This window comes from Lissotriton helveticus, chromosome 5_1, assembly GCF_964261635.1.
Source record: "Lissotriton helveticus chromosome 5_1, aLisHel1.1, whole genome shotgun sequence".
Lineage (NCBI taxonomy): Eukaryota > Metazoa > Chordata > Amphibia > Caudata > Salamandridae > Lissotriton > Lissotriton helveticus.
The window spans coordinates 1,534,798,466-1,534,821,094 of record NC_136065.1 but is presented as its reverse complement, the minus strand read 5'-3'; the positions used below and the strand labels follow the sequence as shown (position 1 = coordinate 1,534,821,094).

At 45.2% G+C, this 22,629-nt stretch overlaps 1 protein-coding gene across 2 annotated transcripts in view; it reads left to right on the top strand.

The window, feature by feature from the left end:
• LOC144753689 (uncharacterized) overlaps nucleotides 1–22,629 on the top strand; it is a 222,025-nt gene that overhangs the window by 116,575 nt on the left and 82,821 nt on the right. Inside the window, exons 3-4 of one of the 2 annotated variants that reach the window (XM_078641288.1) lie at nucleotides 10,785–10,916; nucleotides 20,639–20,770. In XM_078641288.1, the coding sequence (XP_078497414.1) occupies nucleotides 10,785–10,916; nucleotides 20,639–20,770 (264 nt within the window). Of the gene's footprint in view, nucleotides 1–10,784; nucleotides 10,917–20,638; nucleotides 20,771–22,629 lie in introns of those variants that run through there. The other variant, XR_013594481.1, reaches the window with a different exon arrangement.

Below are 22,629 nucleotides of genomic sequence, written 5' to 3'. Positions count from 1 at the left end.
TACGTAACATTTGGATGTTTGTGTTGTTCCGGGGCTTTGTGCTCAGTGCTTTTTTTAACTCGTACAGTGCCCTTGTGCAACTTTTGTCAAACCAACCCCTCCTAACATCTCTTTTCACCCTAGTTTTTTTAGTGAAGATTTCTTCTATAGTTTCATTAATCTTGAGGAAATTTGAAAGCAAAATTTCTGGGTTAACTTCGTCGCAAAGGCAATACTCTATCTCAGTTCTACATTTGTCCACTACCTCTTTGTGTATTTTGGAGGGATCAATACCAGCCCATTTGATCCTCATTCCATTTGGTCTTGTGGCAGCTATATCCTTAGAGCAGACATTAGTATCAAGGGGTTTAGGACCCCAACTGAGTAGCAGTATAGATATGCTATTATGATCACTCAAAGCTTCTTCATTAACCCATAAATTAGAGTAATCACTATTACTGGAAATTAGAATGTGGTCTATATTAGTGTGCGCGTTCCTACCTGTGAACGTATGGCAGCTGATGTTGTTCTTATTCCTATTACAAGATAATAATTCCAAATCAAACTTAGCTATCAGTTTATTCAGTGAATAACCATAGTTAGAGTGGGGGAAGTGTAGATGATCTAAACCTTCCCTATCGTTGTTATCCATTTCTTTCCTGAATCCACATGGGTTCCCCAGTGCCAATGGGCACGGTTGAATATTAAAATCTCCTACCCATAAGATGGTAACAAGCCTACTGGCTACTGCCAGAACTCTTTCAATTTCCTTCTCTAAAGGGAACAGAATTTTTTCCCTAGAGGCATCGAAGTTATTATTATAGAAATTAACAAGAATTAAATCTGTGCCTCTGTTACTTTCCAGCCGCAGCACCTGGCTATGGGGTTCTACCACTGAGTAACTTCTGGTTTTAAAAATAGTTAGTTTATTGGAAATCAACAGTAGTAGGCCGCCCTTTGCTCTTCCAGCTGGGGAACTAATAGCGTTTAGGCAGTATGAGGAGTATCCTTCTATATGAATCGATTCCTGACTCCACGTTTCTTGCAGGCAAATGATATCATGCCCTGCAGTAATAAAATCCTTCCAAAACGGGGTATTTAACTTCCCCTTAATGCCTGCTAAGTTCCAGCTAACTAGTGAATAACCTCCTACTACTCCTTTGGTTGTGGTAATAGTCTCTGTCCGTAGTGTCACCATATCATCATCGGGGTCTGTACTAGCGACTCTATTTACTCCTGTTAGGTTTTGATATACCGTTTCCTGTTCTTCTTCGGCAATAGATATATTTAATCCTGCCATTATATGGGTAGTTCTAGTTGCTCCATATAGTTCCTTCTCATCGCTAGTTTTCTGCAAGCATAATAAGGATGAGTTTAACGGTTCACAAAAAGGGATCACTTGTTCTTCTTCGGCAATAGATATATTTAATCCTGCCATTATATGGGTAGTTCTAGTTGCTCCATATAGTTCCTTCTCATCGCTAGTTTTCTGAAAGCATAATAAGGATGAGTTTAACGGTTCGCAAAAGGGGATCACTTGAGTATAAAGGGTCGGTGGTATGTTTCCTGACTCCTCTGGATATTCCCCTTTTGACCTTTCAGATAGGTTAGTCTGTTGACACTCTAACTTCACCCTCTGTCAGTCGTTCTCATCAAGTGAATCAAAGGCCTGAAACCGATTATAAGTGGGAATAGTAAAGCATGGACGTGGGCTGGGAAACATTGGGTGCATTACCCGATGACAAGGTAGGGGAATATTCCTGGGATTAAGGTTAAGGTCCATAAGGTGCCTATAAAAATAACCTAAAGGGAGAAGAGTCGTATTATACTCCCAGGGTGATGGGAGTGGAGCTTTAGCCAACATATTCTGGGCCCAATATGGAGATCTAAAATTTATAATTATGCAGTCCCCATCAAATTTTTTCCTGAGTGGGCCCACCCAACCCACTCTTTGTGTTAGGATAATTTGATTGGCTTCCTCCATTGGAAAATTACAATTTACAGACAACCAATGGAGGATTCTATTTTTTTGGCTCGCAGGATTTCCCGTTTGATCTCTTCTTAATTTAGGGACATTAACTAAAACCGCAACATAGGCCCCGCATTCCGGTGGTAAATTAATGTGGGCCGGGACCTGTCTTGCTCTAGTTGCTATGTTCTGTTCATCCTTGTCTACTGAACAATTCTTCATGCCTCTAACTTCCTGATCAGTAGGTGTCGCTTTATTGTTGCCTGTGACTGAGGGTGCTCCTCCTAAACTAGCCTCCTTTGATGAACTAGGTTTTGGTAGCTGTTTTAGTGCAGGTTGCGTACTCGCTATAGTTTTACTCGTACACGGAATCGGAGCAGGGCTTTTATTATGGGCGATTACTTTTTGATTAGTGTTATTATTTCTGGCTTTAGTTCCATTGTTATTACTCTCTGTGTTAATAATTTTTGCTAATTGCACATCCATAGCACCCCACCTTTTTTCAATATTTAAGATCTTAGAGCTAATGGGTCCTAATAGAGTGGAGAGCAAAGTCTCCATTCTCGCCCAAAAACCTACGTTCCCCAACTCTGTACTTGACTCGGGAATTTTAGTAGCAGTATCGTTTGATTGATCCGTGCCCTTATTACCACATTGTCCTATGTTATTATGTGCATCCCTCTGTTGTTTCCTACTACCTTTAGCTGTCAGTCTACTTATTGTTAACTCATTTGTAGTGTGTTTGAGTTTATACTTCGCTTTTTGCCCCCTTGTTCGTGCTGGTGGGCTTTCGATATTTTCCCTGTCCCCATCATGGCCTTCTACTTCCACCGGATCGTCAACAATAAGAAGAAGAGGGGCTTGACTCACATTCTCATTCCTACTTGGTGACAACATGGTCGGAGTTGACGAAAGCCTACTTCCTAAATTTGAGCATTCAATTGGGGTTCTTTCCTGTTCAGGGCGGTTATCATTAATCTCTGCTCCAGGGAACCCTGCAAAAGATACTGCGATTAATGAATCTGACAAGTTGCCCAACGCCATAGATGTGTCATCTGGTTGCATGAGTGGTGGCAAACTGGGGGGGAGAGAGAAACGTCTTTCCGTATTCTCGATAGCTGTTACCACCACCCCGATGGTCTTCTGCAGCATTTTATCTATCGCAGTAAGACTAGGTAAGGGGGTATTAGAAGTTGTTGTTACCTTCCTATTTTTTGGCCCTGGAGCGACAGGTGTGTTCTTACCCATGTTGCTTATAAATATAGTACAACCAAAAAATAAGTCAGGCTAACAAAATAAATCCTATAAAACTGGGAGGCACAAAGATGGCTACAAATGTTATTTACCAGTCCCGTTGTATCAATGCCTGGTAAATCGGGAACAATGGAAGAAATCCTGCCAAGGGGAATGTCCGAGACGAGATAGCCTGCTGATCTTTAAGCGCCTCCTCGCGCAGGATGATGACAACAGTGGCGGCGTCCTGGGTTGGGGCTGCTGGTAACCGTAGTCCTGCCCAGCGGAGCAAAGCCTGGCCAGACAGGAAAGCAGTGGGGGTAGGTCGCTCAGCGGAGCGAAGCCCGGCCGCTACACCCAACAAGTAAAGGTGAGCCTCGAACGCCTCAGCGGAGCAAAGCCCGGCCGGCGTGAGACCCTCTCAGACCAATACATTCTCGAGGGCTGTCTCATTTGCCTGCGGGGTATTCTTTTGGGAGCGGGTTAGCATTTTCCTGGCCACTCTGCGCCTTTTTGTAGCTGTTCTTGAAATGAAAGTTGCGCTTGACCCCTTAGACGACCTGATCTCATAGCATAGGTGGCAGCGAGTCTATGGGGTTACAGGACAATACAACACTACTATCACGCACTATTATGCTGATGTGCTGCTCAGTTTCCCCAATCTTAAGCCCTCTGGGCCACCGACCACTTCTACTGCTTGCCTTGCTTGTCCTGCTGTTTGCCGGGAGAACGAAAATGAAATGAAATGAAAATATGGCACTCCTGTGCCTAAACTCTCAGCCTTGCCACCACTCTGGGTTTGCCCCAACTCAGTACTGCCTGCTTGCCGCCTGCTGCGTACCGCGTGTCGCTCACCTTGCACCTCCCTCCACAAGCCTCAACTGCAAGCCGCACCCGGTCCAAAAATCACCGGGCTGCTTCCGCGGGAGGGGGAGGGGCAGGGAGTCAGCTTTCGCGGGGAGCGGGGTCACGGCGGGTTCTCGGCAGTTGGACGAATCCTATACTCCGTAGCTGGGGTCGTGGCTGGAAACTGTGGAAATCGTGGCTGGGACCAACTCAGGTGTATTCCGTCCCACTCTCACTCCCGTCCCGCTCCCGCACTCCAAAGCTCCGAGCTCTGAAGCACTGCTCTCCGTGCTCGCCGGAAGTCCGCAGAGTCTATCCGCTCAACTGGTCATTCTGCAAATGTAACCCTCATACTCAATTTTAAATAATAGAGCATTCTGATTGGCCCAGGGGGCATTTTTTTCCTTTGGTCAATTTGCTTACTTGGGAGACACATTCCCACAGGAGCAAGCACCCTGATTGGCTGCCTGCAACATGAAGAAAAATAATGCAGGCAGCCATTACCAGATTCAGAACTAAGGACCATATGTTCAAAGGCATTTTGCATTTCCTAACGACGCAAATCGTATTTTCGAGCCATTAGGAAATGCAAAATGCCATTTCGTTATGTATGAAAGACATTTGCAGTGGTGCAAAATGCAATTTTTATCTAGTAGAAATCGTATTTTGGAAATCACTAAATAGGAAATCGCTAATAGGGATTTCAAAATAGCAAATCACTAACCAAATGTACAAAGGATTTCCTAATTGCGAATAGTTGCAAATTGGCCATTTAGGAAATGCATGTACCATCAATCTTGATCAGGTGGTAACCAGGTGCAAACTATAAAAAGGCGCCCAAAATACACCTGGCTCTTTCAAAATGGTAGCCCTGTATATTTTGGCAAGGAGGATGGGGATTTTGGCTGGCAGACAGAGAAGGAGGAGACAGGAGAGGATATTTTGGTTGGGGGTCACCCTGCTTGAACAAAAAGAAGAGATTTTGAGAAGTACAAGCTCAGTAGAGAGATAATCCTGGATTTAATTGCTGAATTACAATCTCAGGTTCAGACCCCAACACTCAGGAGCAATGTAATCCCACCACATGTACAGGTAGTTTGTTGCCTACATCTCTTAGCTACTGGCAGTTACTATGGGGTCATAGCAGTGACAAGGGAGGTGTCACAAAGTGCCTTTTCCAGGTGCTTTTGCAGGTTTCTGGACTTCATGGTTAGCAAAGTTAACCAATATATATATTTCCCAAATACCCCCTAATTATTGCAACAGACCAAATTAATGTTCTACCGGGTAGCACAGTTCCCCAATGACATTGACTGTGTTGATGGCACATACATTGCCATATGTCCACCCTCAGCAAATTAATTCATATACAGAAATAGGAAAAGCTCACACTCACACACTCACACACTCAAAGTGCAGATAGTGTGTGTTGCCTCCTGTATCATAACAGACCTTCTGGCCACGTTCCTAGGAAGCATTCATGACTTTTTCATGTTTCACCACAGTGGAATTCAAAACCGACATAGGGTGAATTTAGCAATGGCTTTTTACTAGGTGAGAGAATTGATGACTTAATTAATACAGTGGCCGGAACTGTTTGCATAATGTGACCTAATGATTTTCCTTCACATGCTTTTAAGAAGACAGTACATATACCGTGTGTTCCTGAATACTCACACCATACCTGACTTCAAGGAAAAGAAGTGAAAGGCAATACAACAAGGCACACAGGATAAGTGGGGTACTGCAGAAGGTACACAGCTCTCCATTATGAAGAAGCATGCCGCATTCGCAGATGTCCCATCTCTACTCAATGGGGCCACCTCTCTCTACAGGAATCACTTAGACATACATTTTCCAATCCACTCCCATATGCCACCCGAGACTCTATGGCGGTAATGCTCCGGCTCCCCAACCCACCTGCAAAACACCCACTTGCCATGCATGAGCTACAATACTGGCCCTGAACCCCCATCTTCGATATTGTGCACAATCCCCCTGCTCCCATCTCACAGGATTATCCACATTGCTCACTGTAATTGCTTCCGACCTGCACTATACCTTGTTATTCGACTAGTTTATTTTTCTTTGTGACCTAATGTTCTAATGGGACTTCAATTACCATCTACATAGTATATATAATGCTTGCTAAAGCAACTCTTGTTACCACTATAACTATTCACACCTGTAAAATGTTCATAGTATACTACATTACTGATCTATTTGTACAATGGGAAATCAGGACTGGACTGGCCGTAGCGGGCACTGGGCGTTTCCCCGGTGGGCCGCCAGGGTGGGGGGCCATTTTTGTTACTCGGGGTCAGCAATATCGGCCCCCTGTAACAAAATCGGCTGAAACCGGCCCTAACAAACAGCTTGGCCGACCCCCCTCCCCTCCCAGGGGGGCCGGCCAAGCGGTTTGCCAGGGCCGGTTTCTGTTCCCAGTCCAGCTCTGTGGAAAATCCCAATAAAAGGAAATAAAATATAAAACAGGGCACATAGGAAAGCACACTCCATCATTGAGAGGACCTTTGGGATACTGAAGTCCAGGTTCCGCTGCCTCCACAAGACCAGTGGAGCACTACTGTACAGATCTGAGACATGCTGTAAGATCATCGCTACATGTCATACTACACAATATTGCCATGAGGAAGGGTCTGCCCAACAACCCCCTTTAGGATGAATCTGACTCAGGTGATGAATTACCACCATTACAGGTGCAGCAGATGGAACACATGCAGCAGAAGGTCTTGCACGATGCGCAGAGATCACCAACAACTATTTTTGAGGTAAGAGTGATTACAACATCTAAGAAATGGACATCACAAATGATGGTAATGCATGGTGCATAACTGAAAGATCATCTTTTATTCAGGTTGTGACCATAATGTATTTATCCTAAATCAACAATATACATTGCAGATGGAATATTGTGTCAACCAGGCAAAAAAGTATATAACTGCAAACAAAACAACTGTATACTCATGACGTTGAGCATTCAGTGGATTCAGTTCTTCTGGACTCTACATGGGGTTGGGTGCCTCATCAGCAACACTGGCCTGTGGAAGTGTGGGCATGTCAGACCCAGAAGTGTTTTGGCGTTTACACTTGGTACTGCATGCCTCGTGCATAGATGTGCCACTAAGGCTAGAACCCTCTTCACGCTCAGGTTGTGGGTCTGTATGTTTTAAAGGGTTGTGTTCACTTGAACTATCCCACATGCAACGTCCTGGAAGCAATGCCCCATGTCAATCTGTATGTTTACAGTTCTTCTTGCTGGATCTGTTGTCAAGGCATCAAAGCAGGCCTTGTACTGCCTGTGCCTCTGCACACAGTACTCCTTCTCCATGGCAGCAATCCAACGGTCTTTCCCTTTCTGTAATTGCTGCATCAAGCTTGACATTCTTAGCAGATGCCTATTGGCAGTTCAGATTTCTTTGGTTTGCAGGCGCTGTACAGAGATGATGGACTTCTCCAGGCCACCAAACACAGGAGAACATCTCTGCCATGTCGTCTAATACATTCTCATTGTGGACTGTTGCTGGTTGGCCTCATACTGTCTGTGTCCTGCCCACCGATGTTGTTGTATCCCTAGATAAGGACTGTCCCGCATCACCGTCCACAAAGTCTGGTAGTGTTGCAATAGTTGCTCACCTAGCAGTTGGAGTGATGGGCATAGGAGTTGGTAATGTGCTGTCCTCCATTTCCACATGTATCAGTAGCATCTTCAGCCTCAATTGTTTCTGACATGTCCTGGTAGTGACCTGTGGAAATGCATGTATATAGTTAGTGTAAATAAAGGATTAATGTCTATTCACTACATCGTTATAACTGTGCATCATGTGTTTGTGACATGCTTCTGAAGTACAGATATGTGTGGCATAGTCATCAGCACAGTACAGCATGCACCTTTGGTGTACTACAACTCCCTTGATGCATTGTCAAGGTAGAGCAAGCATCTCAATTGAGTTATTTATGCTGTCATGTTTTACTTGGGGATTTGAAAACATTATGTTATGTTAAGTAAGTAAAGGGGAGTGGACATACCCTGGCTGGTGTCTGCGGGATTGGAGGTTTCAATGTCTGACACTCCCACCACACTTTCTGGTTCCAGTGTCGCCTCAATGAGTATCTACATGGGAGTGGGGTGTTTTGAGGGTCCTCTGCCTGTGCCACGACCTGGTAGCTGTCCTGCTGGCTACCTTCTCCTTTGTGCGAGATCTCAGGTCATGCCAGCATTTGCATATCTCTGGGATGGTCCTCTGTGTGACACCAAGGAGTTCCCCTTCTCCAAGATGCTGTTACATATATTGTATTTTGGGCTCTATGGAACAGTGAAAGAGGCCTTCCCAGATAGCCAGTCCATATGTGCCAGACATTCTTTTGTCGGGAACTCCAGTTCCTTTTTAGAAACCTTGACCTTCTTCTTGCCGCTTCCATAATCCTTGGCCCCATCTTCCTTGGACATGGTGCAGTTCAGTCACAGGCATTAAACTGCCAGTGGTTATACCAGCACACACCTCCCTTACAGCACCTTTCTGGGATACTGGGCTGTGGCCACACTCTTTATTTCCTAACTTCCTGGTCTGACATCATCATTCTGCATCCAGAATGGACTTTTCCAAAATTGTGATTCCCAAGTTGCGATTGCAAGTCCGTAGGAATCATTATTATTGAAGTTTGTGGTTACATGCATCTCGTTTTGTGATTCTCTAATAGCGATTTCTACGGATTTGCTATTAGGAAATCGCTACTCCTAGCTTTTGTACATATGCCCCTTAGTCCACTGTCCTGGGTTTATTTGTGAAAAATAATATTAGGGGGCAGGGTTGGAATACCTTGCCCCCCGAGGCCCTGAGAGGGTCCATGAATGTCATTTGGAGGTAGTCAGGGATCGCAGATGTGACCTCTAGCTTCCTCCCTGCTACTTCTCTTGGCACTTCGAGACCCCTGGCCTTAAAGGGGGAAAACCCCTTTGCCTCCTCTGATGCCAGGGGTCGCAAAGGAAGTGTCAGAAGTAGCAGGGAGCAAGCTAGAATTCACAGCTGTGGCTCCTGACTACCTCCAAATGACGTCCATGGAGAGGACCGGGCCAATTTGTTTGTTTTTGTAAAAATCTACAATCCCACTGGAGTCCAGCATAACTGCAGCTGGATTGCTGCTTAATTTTTTTTTTTTAAATAAAACGCCCAATGGTGTTTCATATATTAATATTTGGACCCTCGGGGTGGGCCAGGGCCTGCGGGTCATTATTTAAGTATTGTAAGGTATTTGTGGAGGGGGTGTATGAGGTGGGGCCCCCGTCCTGAGCCAGATGGTTGAAAGGGGGAGGGGCGCATGGGGCAATCCTCCCTGAGTCACTAATGGACCTTGGGGAACCTATCCTCGGAAGTTGAATTTTCAAAAATGGGGGGGGAGGGGAGTGATGTGCGGCCCCCTCACTGAGCCAAAGTGAGGCCCCGGGGACCTCACCCCCCAGGACCAATTTCAAATTTAAGGGGAGACGGTTGAAACCTCCCGCTGGGTATGAGCAGAAATGCCTTCCCTGCCTGCAGGAAAGCAGGGGAGACTCGAGTCCCTAGGGCCCTTAGTGACTCAGGGAGGGGGAGTGTGCACCTTCTTCTTTATAGAAAACCAAAGATTCCAGGTGATGAGGTCCAGAGGGCTCGCTGTGGTTTGGGGAGGGGGTCTGTGCCAATGGGTTGGTGCAGGGCTTTGCCATAAACCAGGCCCTATGACTAAGTCCACACTGTGCATGGCCAAAGACCTTGCACAGTGGTGGGTTGACTTTACTTTTTTTTTTTTACTGGAAATTTACTGTAAAAACCAAGGGTTAAAGTGGCGTTATAGTTGGGTGAAAATTTCAGAGACAACTTTTTATACTCAATAAACTCCTGAAGTTCACCAGTTATAGTTATCTCTGGTAACTATAGCTCATGCCCTAGGGCAACTATAACTTGCACCCTCACCATGCACAGCTATTTACCCCGTATATTACATTACTCATGACATGTTCTATAACATCACTGCAACATTAAATGACATCGTTGATGACATGACAGTGCATGGCACGAGTTACAGTTACTAGAAATAACTATACCTGGTGAATTTCTTTTTAGAGGTGGGATGCATTCATATCTCGAGTTTGTTACATTTTTCCAACATCCAACCCTTTTGACAAGGTTTCGGTTGAGCACTATCCATTTCTTGGTGAGTCTCCCGTGTATGGGAGAATGGCTTTAAGATTGCAATGATTGCCATTGTGATGGTCGCTCACCTCAAAGCACAAAGTACATTCTTTTTTTCGTGGCAGGTTTTGATCAAGATGCAATATCAAGTTTTATTTAAACCATTTTTATTAAGTTTTAATCAATGGAAATCTCACCTCATTTCTCTTCAGTTATTGGAGATTCTCCAGCAATGTCTGGCTGTTTTGAGTTGAATCAAGAGGGCAATTATATTAAGGAAAATGTATAACAATAGATTTATTGAGGTATTCTGGGGCAGAATACAGTGTATTGTTTTAGCGTATTTCAAGATTTTTAGCACTTATATTTAAGCAATTGTATGATGTATCTATGGGTTTTTTCAATCTACTGTGTAGAATTTGTTTTTATGGTTTGGAAGAACCAGATTATATTGTACAGATTATACTGAATTGAATTTACTAAACGTTTGCTGTCAAGAACAAGGGAGAAGATTTCTTTAGCAAGTCATTCATCCAATGAGCCTTGTATGTGTTACATCTCTTTTTCAGAAACATTTTCCTGTAAACACGGAGAAAGTTATGCTAGCTGCCTTGTCAATTCAGAGACGGTGAGAGCAGAAGAAGGAAATAAAGTAATCACAACGGCAGGAGTTGCAAAACATGAGGCAAAACATGGCAATGGTGAGATCTTATCGAAATGAACACCCGTCAAGGAGAACAGGAGGGCGAAATATTTAGTAACATGATGAACAGTATGCGAGTGAGGGAATTTTATTCTCTTACCTTCAGTCTAGCAAGGGGTTTTCTAACTGCTAGGGTTGTGACAGAATAGGGTTATGCTGATGAAGGCTGCAACAGAAGAGAAGACTGGATCTGGTTTTGTAGAAAGACTTGAGGGTTTCCCCCAAGGATTGTGTTGGGAACATTTATGGCTTTTGAATATTTAGAAGCTAACTGAGTGAGTAGATGTTACATTCAATTTTACTTGTCGTTGGGGGGAGTTCTACACAATGAACACTGAGGAAAAGTGGTGGCAACTGGGTCATGGATTTTTCAGGTTAAAGAGCAACAATATAATATTTTAATATGGGATGAGTAGCAGTGGTAAAAACTGGGAGGATTGAAAGGCAATTTCATAAGCGCAAACTTGAGTTTATCCAAAAATAAATGCTTAGGCATTGTTCTGGCAAACAGCATATTTTTAAAACACATTTGCCTTTTACACTGTGGAGAACCATATGGGACGTAAAAGCAAATTTAAATGAGGGATTAATGTAAAATACATAGTGAATAATAGAATGCATAATACTTTTACATAGATTGTTGTGAGTCCTCCGAAGTTAGTTTGCCTTTATATTTTAAAATACACCAATTCCCGACCACCAAGTGAATTAAAAGGAAGGAGTTTTATTTTTTCGGAGAGCAACTGACACTCATAAGAGGTTTCTGATACCCTTGGGATTCGAGCTGTTGTTTGTGAATTTGGGACTTTTCAGATTTGGTTGGGAAACTGCTCCACAATGCTAGGGACATATGGGTACATACTACTACTTCAAGGCAAAATGTCTAATCAATTACACAGCTAGGAACTTTGCTTAGTAATGCTAGAGGATGTAGTGCTTTCATCTGCAAGGGTCATTATTTTAAACCTATGCTGGACAAGTTCACGGAGGCTTATGGCTTTTCCCACAGAGGTGTTGCAGAAACAAGTTAGCAAGTTCCGGAACCACCGGCCCTCTTAGGGTAGCATGGCACAGAGTGGGAAGGCTAAGTCTAGAAGGCAATTGTGACGTACTTGCGCAGCACACACTACAGCACCCCAGCGCAAACCCACCAAAAATGACACCACACCATCTTGGTTAAATAAAAAATAGAGAGGCTTTATCTTTTTTTGCATTAAAAAGGGGGTGAAGTTTCCAATAGTTGATAAATTAGGGCTTTGGACATTCCATTTTTGGATTAACTGCATTAATTAAACAGTACATTGTATTGCATTCCCTCACAATAGTCAAAGGACCAGGTATTTAAATATAGTCAATCAGCAGGGAAGTATATTACAAATAAATCAACGGGTACATGCAGCCGTTTAAAGTAAGCAGGTAAGTACATTAAATACTGAATTGGCAATGTGGAACAAGCATGTAAATACATTAAGTTTTGATTTAGCAGGTATTTGCATCAATTTGAAACAAGCAGGTAAATACATTAAGGTTAGAACTTCATTGGTTCTATATCCAGAGTGCGCTGTCTCTTCCTAGTTCCTGCGCACGAAAATTATGGTTGCTTAATTTCAGGGGGGGGCTCTGATCATTGCAGCACTGGCAGAATTAGGCGGCAGACGTACAGATAATATCGGCATGCTTCTGTCAAGGGCCAGACAGAAGGCAGGGGCAAAGGTTAGGTCCCAGCCTCACTTCAGGGGTCGTAGGAAGGGTCCCTCTCAGCATACAGCACCCACCCTCCTAGGTTTCCGGGGCCGGGGCAAGGTCACTCTCACCAGCTGTCAAAATGAATTGGAGAAGTGTGGCTCACTGGTTAGAAGCGGCAGACACTGAAGCAGAGGTCAGGCCCGGGACCAGGGTTCAATTCCCGACGCGGCAGGGTCTTGGGCTCAATGTCCGCGGACTCGATAATTCTCGCCTCGGTGCCTACTCATATCATGGGTCCCACTCTGCAACTCTGGGCAATAGCTTGCTTAATCTCCACAACGGCCCCAACAGCGCAGGGATGCCTGGCTTCACCTTGTGGGTGCCATGGAGGGGGCATCTCACAGGGAAAGCCAGGATGGGTTCCACAGCGGTATACAGCGCCAGGATGCCCAGAGATGGGGCGGCAGTGCGCTTTACAAGTATACACACATTTACATTTACAATTAGTCCTTTTAATGTGTGGACACACTGGGGCATTGTGCTCTATGATCTTCTCACGGACAGGGCCAGATCAACAGGAAGGAGGGCAGCACCCTCAGACCGACCCACAGCCCCTAGGAGCAGTCCAAGTAGCCTGTGACACAATCCCCCTGACGCTGTAGTCTGCACTCCAGCCAGCCCAGCAGTGTGACAAAAAGGCCCCCCAGTGTCCTCCTTTATATAGCTTGGGCCCAGGTCACTAGAGTGGACCGGAAGGTTCTGGAACCCCCTAATGGTAACCTATGGGCCAGTGCTCTGAGGTAAATTCTAGCAGGCGCCCATTTTCTGAAACTCTTGCATCCCGCCCTTTTAGGAAGGTGCACCTGTGCCTCAGCACTGATTGGCAGTGGTGAGGCGCCCGGAGACCTAAGGCCACATGAAAAAGAATTGGTGGAAAAAAAATGTGAGGCAGAAAGAGAGAAAAAATATGGGGGACCACCCAAAAGCTGACAGGTCTAACACTCGTCCCCACCAGCTGAAAGTGGGGAGAGCTACCCAATCCCTTGGGAGTTCTTGTCACTAAGACGGAAAAACCTCGAGAGACCGTCAGCATTGGCATGGTCCACTCGAGGCTGGTGTTCCACCCTAAAGTCCATTCCCTGTAGGGAGATGGACCACCTTAGCAACTTGGGATTCTCGCCCCTCATTTGCATAAGCCACCGGAGGGGCCGGTGGTCGGTCTGAACAAGGAAGTGCGAACCAAACAGGTAAGGCCGCAATTTCTTCAGGGCCCAAACCACCACAAAGGCTTCCCGCTCCACCTCTGTTGCCGGGGGAGTAGTCTCCTGGAAAGGAAAACCACTGGTTGGTCCAGACCCTCTTCGTTGAGTTTCGATAGCACCGCCCCAATGCCATGTTCAGACGCGTCGGTTTGGATGATGAATTCTTTGGAAAAGTCTGGGGGCCTGAGCACAGGGGCCGTGCACATGTATTGCTTTAAGGTGTGAAAGGCTCGTTGGCACGCCTCGGTCCAGACTACCTGTCGAGGGTGTTAACTGGATGTAAGCTCAGTCAAGGGAGCCACGATGGTACCATTTCCCTTGACAAAGCGGCGGTAGTAGCCGGTGAGGCCCAGAAAAGCTGGGACCTCAGTCTGTGTCTTGGGGGGTTCCCAGGCCATGATGGTTTCAATCTTGGCCTGGAGGGGCTGCACCTTACCCCGACTCACCAAGTGGCCTAGGTACACTACCGACCCCTGCCCGATCTGGCACTCGTTGGCCTTGATCGTCAGGCCTGCCTGCTGCAGGGCCTGAAGTACTTCCCGAAGGTGACATAGATGGTCCTCCCAGCTGCTGCTGAAGAGAGCGGTGTCATCAAGGTAGGCAGCAGAAAAGGCCTTCAAACCAGAGAGGACCTGGTTCACCAGCCGCTGGAAGGTAGCATTGGCGTTCTTGAGACCAAAGGGCATCACTCAGAACTGGTTGTGGCCTCAGGGGTGAAGAAGGCAGACCTCTCCTTCGCCCCATCTGTCAGAGAGATCTGCCAGTACCCCAACGTGAGGTTGAAGGTACTCAGGTATTGGGCAGCTCCCAGCCGGTCAATGAGCTCATCCACCCTTGGGATGGGATGAGCGTCAGTCTTTGTCACTGAGTTCAGCCCCCTGTAATCCACACAGAACCTGAGTTCCAATGTGGTGCCAGGTGGGGCAGCTTTTGGTACCAGTACCACCGGATCAGACATGGGGCTGTCGGAAGGTTCAATCACTCCCAACTCCAGCAACTTGGTGACCTCACTGTGGATGCTGGCCTTCACCTTATCCGACAGCCGGTAGGACTTAGACTTCACAGGTGGGCTGTCCCCTGTGTCCACATCGTGGGTACACAGGTGGGTCCTCCCCGTGATAAGGGAGAACAGCGAAGAGTGCTGCTCCAAGATTTGGCGGCAGTCCCTCTGCTGCTCAGAAGTCAGGGATGGTGAGAGGACCACTCCTTCCACTGAACCATCCTTCTCCTGTGACGCAAACAGGTCAGGGAGAGGCTCGCTTTCCTCTTCCTCTGCCCCATCAGTCACCATCATCAAAGTGACTTCGGACCTCTCATGGTGGGGCTTGAGGCAGTTGACATGGAGCACCCGGTAGGGCTGCCTGGGGGTCTTAAGGTCCACCAAATAAGTGACCTTGCCCATCTTCTCAACCACTTCAAAGCACCCTGTCCAGCGATCCTGGAGGTCACTTAGCTCTCCAGGCTCCATGACCCACACCTTCTGTCCAGGCTCCAGCTCCACGGGGTGAGCGTTGTGGTCATACCACTCTTTCATGACTGCCTGGCAGGCTTCGAGGTTGTCAGAAGCTTGCTTCCACAACTTAGCCATTTTGCTACGGAAGGCCAGCATGTAGCTCACAACATCCTTGGGAAGACTCCTGGGAGTATTTTCCCATCCATCTTTCACCAGGCGGAAGGGGCCTCTAACAGGGTGCCCATATGGAAGCTCGAAGGGTCTAAAGCCCAACCCCCTCTGCGGCACTTCCCTGTAGGAGAACAACAAGCAGGGTAGGAGGATGTCCCATTTCCTCCGCAGGCTCTCAGGCAGACTTCTGATCATGCCCTTCAGAGTTTTGTTAAACCTTTCCATCAGACCATTGGTCTGGGGGTGGTAAGGGGTGGAGAACCTGTAAGTAACTCCACACTCCTTCCACATAGCCTGCATGTATGCCGACATGAAGTTAGCACCCCTTTCGGACACAACTTCCTTGGGGAAACCCACTCGGGTAAAAATCCTCATCAGGGCCCGGGCCACCGGACGTGCAGTGATGGACCTCAGAGGAATAGCCTCTGGGTACCGGGTGGCATGATCCACCAGAACCAGGATAAACCTGTGACCGGCGGAAGTTGGTGGATCCAATGGCCCAACAATGTCGATGCCCATCCTTTCAAAGGGGGTGCTAACGACGGGTAGTGGTTCCAGGGGAGCCTTCAGCTTAACCCCTGTTTTCCCACTGGCTTGACAGGTCACACACTTCCTACCCTCATCTGAGCCCAATGAAAGTATGGAACAAGCCGGGCAAAGGTCTTGTCCTGGCCCAGGCGTCCTGCCAAGGGAATTTTGTGAGCCAACTCCAAAAGGAAGGCTCGGTAACGCTGGGGGACTACCAAGGCCCCGGACTAACCGTGCACCGGAGCTTTGGGCTCACTGTAGAGGAGGCCATCTTCCCAGTAGATATGAAAATTCCCTGATGAATTACCTGCTGCCTGGGCTTCGGCCTGTCGCCTCAGGCCCTCAAGGGAAGGGCACTCCTTCTACGCCCGACAAAACTCCTCCCTGGTAGGTCCTCCCGCCACTCCGCAGGGGTAGGTAAGTCCTCCAGGGAGACAACATCCCCCTCCGTGGACTCCGGGACCACCATCTAAGGTGCCCCATCCATCTCACGGGGTGTGGATGCCGGGGCACATTTCCCCCGTCCCCGGGTCTTCCCCTTTTTGGCAGCTGGCTGGGCCTTTGTTTCAGGCTCCAGCCCTTGTGAACTGCCCCACTGGGCAGTCATGGACCGCGTGCTCGCACAGGTCCAGTCAGGTGTTCCCAACATTACCATATGTGCCTTGAACTCTACTTCTTTCCAGGCATTGTGCTCAAGGTCGTTTCCCAACAGACAGTCGACTGGCAGGGCAAGGCTTACAGCAACTCTCAATGGGCCCTTGACTCCTCCCCACTCAAAGGGAACCTGAGCCACAGGGTAGTGACTCAGACTGCCGTCAGCCAATACGGCCGGATGGAATACATCAGGGATCACTTGCTCCGGGGACCCCAGCCGCTTCAACACCGTCGTCATGCTAGCACCTGTGTCCCTCAGAGCCACCCCCCTCTGGCCGTTGATGGTGACCCATTGCCTATACGTGGTGGTATTTGGGGGCACATAGGTCTTAGGAACCATCTCGCTGTCTCCCAGGGATACTAGGGTCAGCCCTGTCAACACACCCCCCTTGTCTAGGGCAGCTCCTCCCCAAGCACTACACTCGCCACCCCGGGTTTTTTTCCTCCAGTGGGAGGGTGCGCCCTCTTTGGACACTTGGGATCTCCTTTATAGTGTCCAACATAGCCGCACTCATAGTACCGGACAATTCTGGGCTGCTGACTACGGTCAGGATAAGTGGGTTTTCGGTGGCCAGATTTGGATGAGGGTAACCTTCCCATGCGAGCTATTTTGGGGGCCTTTGTAGAACTCCTTCTTTTTATCTCCCCCCTCTTTCTTCTGGGAAGAACCCTGACCAGCTTTTTGGGATTCCCCCCCCGATCCCTTAGAAGACACCCTGGTACTAGCCCAGGTGTCTGCCTCCTCTGTAAGCTTCCTATGGCTAGTCAGCTTGCTGTCCACCAGGTGTTGGCACAGCTCCGGAAAACATTTCTCAAGGAGGTGCTCCCTTAGGAACAGATTGTACAGCCCCTCGTAATCAGTAACCTCACGTCCCCGCACCCAGCCCTCTAGTGCCTTACCAGCATAGTCCAAGAAATCCACCCAGTTTTGCGTCGGAAGCCTGTGGCTGTTCCGGAATTTTTGCCAGTATTTTTCAGGGGTCAGCCCAAACTTCCTGAACAAAGGAAATCTTCATTATGGGGTAATTGGTCTGCTCCTCCTGTTCTAGAGCCAGAAGTGCGTCCCTCCCCACCGGGGGCAAACTCCATCTTGCCAGATGGGCCCTCAGATATTTGCATGGAATTGATAGGACACTTGATAAAAAACGTTAAATAGGAGCTACCTACAACAACCACTTCAGGAAGGATTTTGGAAAAAACAGAAATGTCAATTGAAGAGAATAACTCTAGGAAAACAATATTGCCAGACAGAGAAAGAACAACAATTAGGTGTGAGGTGCGTGGTGCACACTAAGTTGCTGTAGGGTGTACGCAAGCACAAATCCAATCCCACCGCTGAGCACCAAATGTTGGAACCGGGACCACCGGCCCTCTTAGTGTAGCATGGCACAGAGTGGGAAGGCTAAGTCTAGAAGGCAATTGTGACGTACTTGCGCAGCACACACTACAACACCCCAATGCAAACCCACCAAAAATGACACCACACCGTCTTGGTTAAATAGAAAATAGAGAGGCTTTGTCAATTGAGCCACGAGGTAATAAGCAAAACTTAAAAATAACAAAATGATCAGATATTTACCATGAAGTTGATAGCTTCAGGAAGTGATCGAATTGTCGGATTGTGATCATTTGAGACAGTTGATACTGTATGACCATTTGAGTCATAGAAATTTAAAGTGATGGTTTATGTCTTGATCTCAACAAGCGAGCTGTGTATTTTGTTCAATCTTGCAGTAAATCTCTTCAATGCCTTAAGGATCTTAAAGTCACAGAACTTAGTACAAGGAAAAGCGACTAGCAGATTGTATTTTATGTACTGTGAAATTTAATACATTAAGGCCCAGATGTAGGTAAATCATATTTACCGACTCTTAAATACCGAATTTTACCGATTCGGTATTTAAGAGTCGGTAAATATGAAGGGGGACATGTAGGACAATCCAGATGTTTTTTTCCTAATCGGAAAAATTCGGTATTTACCGATTTGGTAAATACCGACCGGTAATGCCCATTCATTCCTATGGGCTTTGAAGCCCATAGGAATGAATGGGCAATACCGACTTTCACAAGGGTGCAGGGGGTGTCACTTTGACACCCTCTGGCACCCCCAAAAGAGGCTCGGGTGCCATGTGGCAGGCATACATGCCCTAAGGGCAGGTCTGCCTGTCATATGGCATAGGTGTGCATGCACACATGTGCATGCACACCGGAATCGGTATTTTACCATCAAATGGATTTGATGGTAAAATACCGATTCGGTAAGGCTTGTGGGACTCAGAAGAGTCCCACCTACATATCAAATTTACCGAATCGGTAAATATACTGAATCGGTATTTTACAGAATCGGTAAATTTACCGATCGGTAAATTTACCGATTCTGTAAAATAGAGTGCCCTACATCTCAAATTCCAATTACCGGTTGGTAACGGCCGAATTCAGCCGTTACCGACCGGTAATTGGCCACCTACATCTGGCCCTAAATATGTAAATTAGAAATGTAATTTATTTGTTACCATTTTTGATACTTGGTAATTATTTTGAATATGAGAGTAAGTATATTACAAAGACCTGAGGATGTTTTTTTAATTCGATCAAAAATAAATATAGTGAATTGATCGCATTATTTAGCGTCCGATACCACTCTAAATATTTCTATGAATTTACACTTTGAGAAACAGAAACACAGGGAGGTGATTTGTTTTTCTTAAGATCACATTACATCTAATCTGGGAAACTAGGATTTAAATTTGCAGCTTCTGAATCCACTTTGGGTATTATCACCCTTCACCAGCACAATATCATACCCTTTTCCCGTTATACACGCTCTAATTATTATACATGGAATGTCACTGCTTCAAGTAGATCATTAAATGAATTAATGGACAGATAATATGATGAGATAATAATATGAAAATTATGTGAATACATGCAATATAAACATGCATATTGCAGCAACTCCAAGTCATTTTATACCAATACCCACAGTGGTGTCAAGTAGACCTAACTACTGGAGCTTGCCTTTTAAATATCCCCTATTGCACAAGAGGTGATTAAGATTTGTTCTTATATGAAAAAAACAAGATTCTAAAGATTCTTTTTTCCACAATACTCATTGTATATCGTTTTTTTCTTAGATCCCTGTACTTGATGTTGCAAAGGTGTTTTACAATACTGGCTCCATTAAATAAGCCCATGTCGATAGTGTATGCAGTTTTTTTAACTCTGAGTTTTGACAGTACAGCCATTGGATATCTTCAACCTGCCTTTTTCAGCCATTGGCTTGCTTCTTTGTTGATCAAGTCTTAGGTCTGCCCAGTGGAGTATTAATTATCTCTCACCTAATGCTATTGGCTATTTATGTGTATCCTTCCATCTCCACTTGTGCGCTTGTATTCAACTGCACAAGGGACCACTTTATGACTATAGCCCTCACTATCCATTTCCTGCTGACGTTAATGTGCATACATTGAACGAGTTAGCACAATATACACAGACCCACTGGCTTTCACAATGCATGTTCTAATTATTAACAGTCCTCTATTTCAGGGTAGGAATAAAAGTACATTATTTCAAAATTTGTGAACTTTAAGAAACAGGTGACATGGTTTTAACAAGCAAGCTACAAACCCTTTGATGGACAAGCACATTGAAAAAGCCCACGTCCTGCCCCTTATTAGAAGCTTACTCCAATGAACAATACACAAAACATGCTTATTATAGGCAAGAATATATCCAGTCTACAGTGAAAATGTCCACTAACGTGAATAAGGATCAGAGAAATGTAAGCCATTGGTGAGTTTTTTGTATGCAAGAGTTTAACTCAAGTGGACCTAAAATATGTGAATCAGATACTTTGGTGGTTCTTTGACCACATTCTCATGTGTCGTTCCCACTGTGAACATTGGTATGCCTGCAGAATACTGAGAATAGAAAGGTCAAGGTTTCGATTTTTCATTTTTTTTGCAGAAGAGTTTTCCTGTAAACGTGGAGAAAGCTATATTAGCAGCAGTACAAAACCAGAGATTGTGGCAGCAGGTGCTGGAGAGAAAGTGATTGCGATGTTTCAACGTCGAAAGAAAGAGGACCAGGATGGTGATGGTGAGCTCTAACTTTCAAGGAATACCCTTCCAAGGGAATGGGAGGGTAAAATATTTAGACAAGTCAAAATGGTGGCCAGAGGAGAAGTCCTAGCCCTTAGTTTAAAGCCCACCACAAATGAAATCCGAACTCCTTCAAAATATCTGGAGGATGTAAAAATATCAGGAGCAGAAATGTTTTCAGGGCTGAATCTAAAAAATTCTGAAAACACTTTGACACATCCAAGTCTTTCGTAGGGAAACCTCATCTCTTCCCCATCCTATCATAAGACATCTGTCAACATACTGACATCAATTCCGCAAGAAAAAAAGAACAAAATATTTTCTGTCTTGATCCATAAATGCTTTTTTGATTCTTGTTCTACCTTCTCTCTCCATTCCATCCTTTACTCTGTTCTATCTGTATCTTGCTTGTCTTCTCCTATATCTCCTCTCACGTTTCACTTTCTTACCCTCCCTCATTCCCATTTCTGACCTAGGGAATCATCAGCTATTCTTAATCACATATGACCTTTGTCCTACTCCCTAAACTATATACTATAAACTATATATATATGTATATACATATTTATATATATCCAAGAAAGAAGTGACTCACACAGATAGGATTCACCAAAGAACAAAAATATACTTCCACTACAATATAGTTTTGTTCCTTGGTGAATCTATCTGTCTGAGTCACCTCTTTCTTGGATATTTAATTACTCTGCGACTCATTGTATCCTTTGGGATCCAGATTTTTTCCCCAGCTGGCTGTTGTTTTCTTGTGATACTTCATCTTCAAGTATATATATATATATATATATATATATATATATATATATATATATATATATATATATATATATATATATATATATAGTCCGTTTGTAAATCCTAGTGCATGGTAAACATGTGTGTAGGACTACATATCCCAAATGCTGCAATTTGGTGGACAAAAGACAGCAGCCATTTGGTGGACAAAAGACAGCAGCCATTTTATAATGGTGAAAATTCGTATTTTGTTCACCTAATAATCCTCGGATACAAGATACTGTGAATCAAATATGAATACAATTCAAGAAATAACACAGGTATTGGCAATAATCAATTCTCACTTGGATAATTCATCTATCAAGTGTGTTCAGTTTCTTGGCGCCTTACAAAACAACCATATGAACAACTCCGCCCCAGGGGGCCAATACTAAGTTTAGGGTGCACCATCTTAGTTAATCCTATTATCCTGATTACATAGGAGTAACTAAAAAAGCTCAAACCATTCAAGCTGTTTTTGTGAATTTGTTTGATAGCTTTCAAGAAATATATATATGGGACATTTCAGGTTTGATAAGCAAATTGTTTATTTATAAAACAATGCAGAGATCACATGGGTACCAGGCACTACTTCAAGGACAAAAGTCTAACCACTGACACTACTAAGAATTGTGTTCACTGAGAACAGTGATGCTGTGGAATCATTTTCAGAGATGAGGTGGAATCTATGCTGTACAAGTCCACGAAGACACAATGCATTATCCACACAAAGATGTTGCCAAAACAACTTAATAAGTACTATGTTAGGAATTTAATCGCAATAGGTAGGAAATACAACGATATATTGTCTCACTTAGTCCAAGTTAAGATTTCCCTACAGCTAGGTATTTTCTATGAAATTGGGAATTTGAACACATTCGACTGGGACATCATTTGGCTGCCTTAGAGCAATCATGAAGAAGATAGATGCGATCTACGGAAAGATAATGGCCTCAAAGACAACTGAGGTGGTTGATCCTAACAACCTTTCCCACAATAACACACAACAGAAGTCACAAGCTAACTGCCTAAGAAGCTTTCCCCCTATCTCCTTAGAGGAAGTTACTG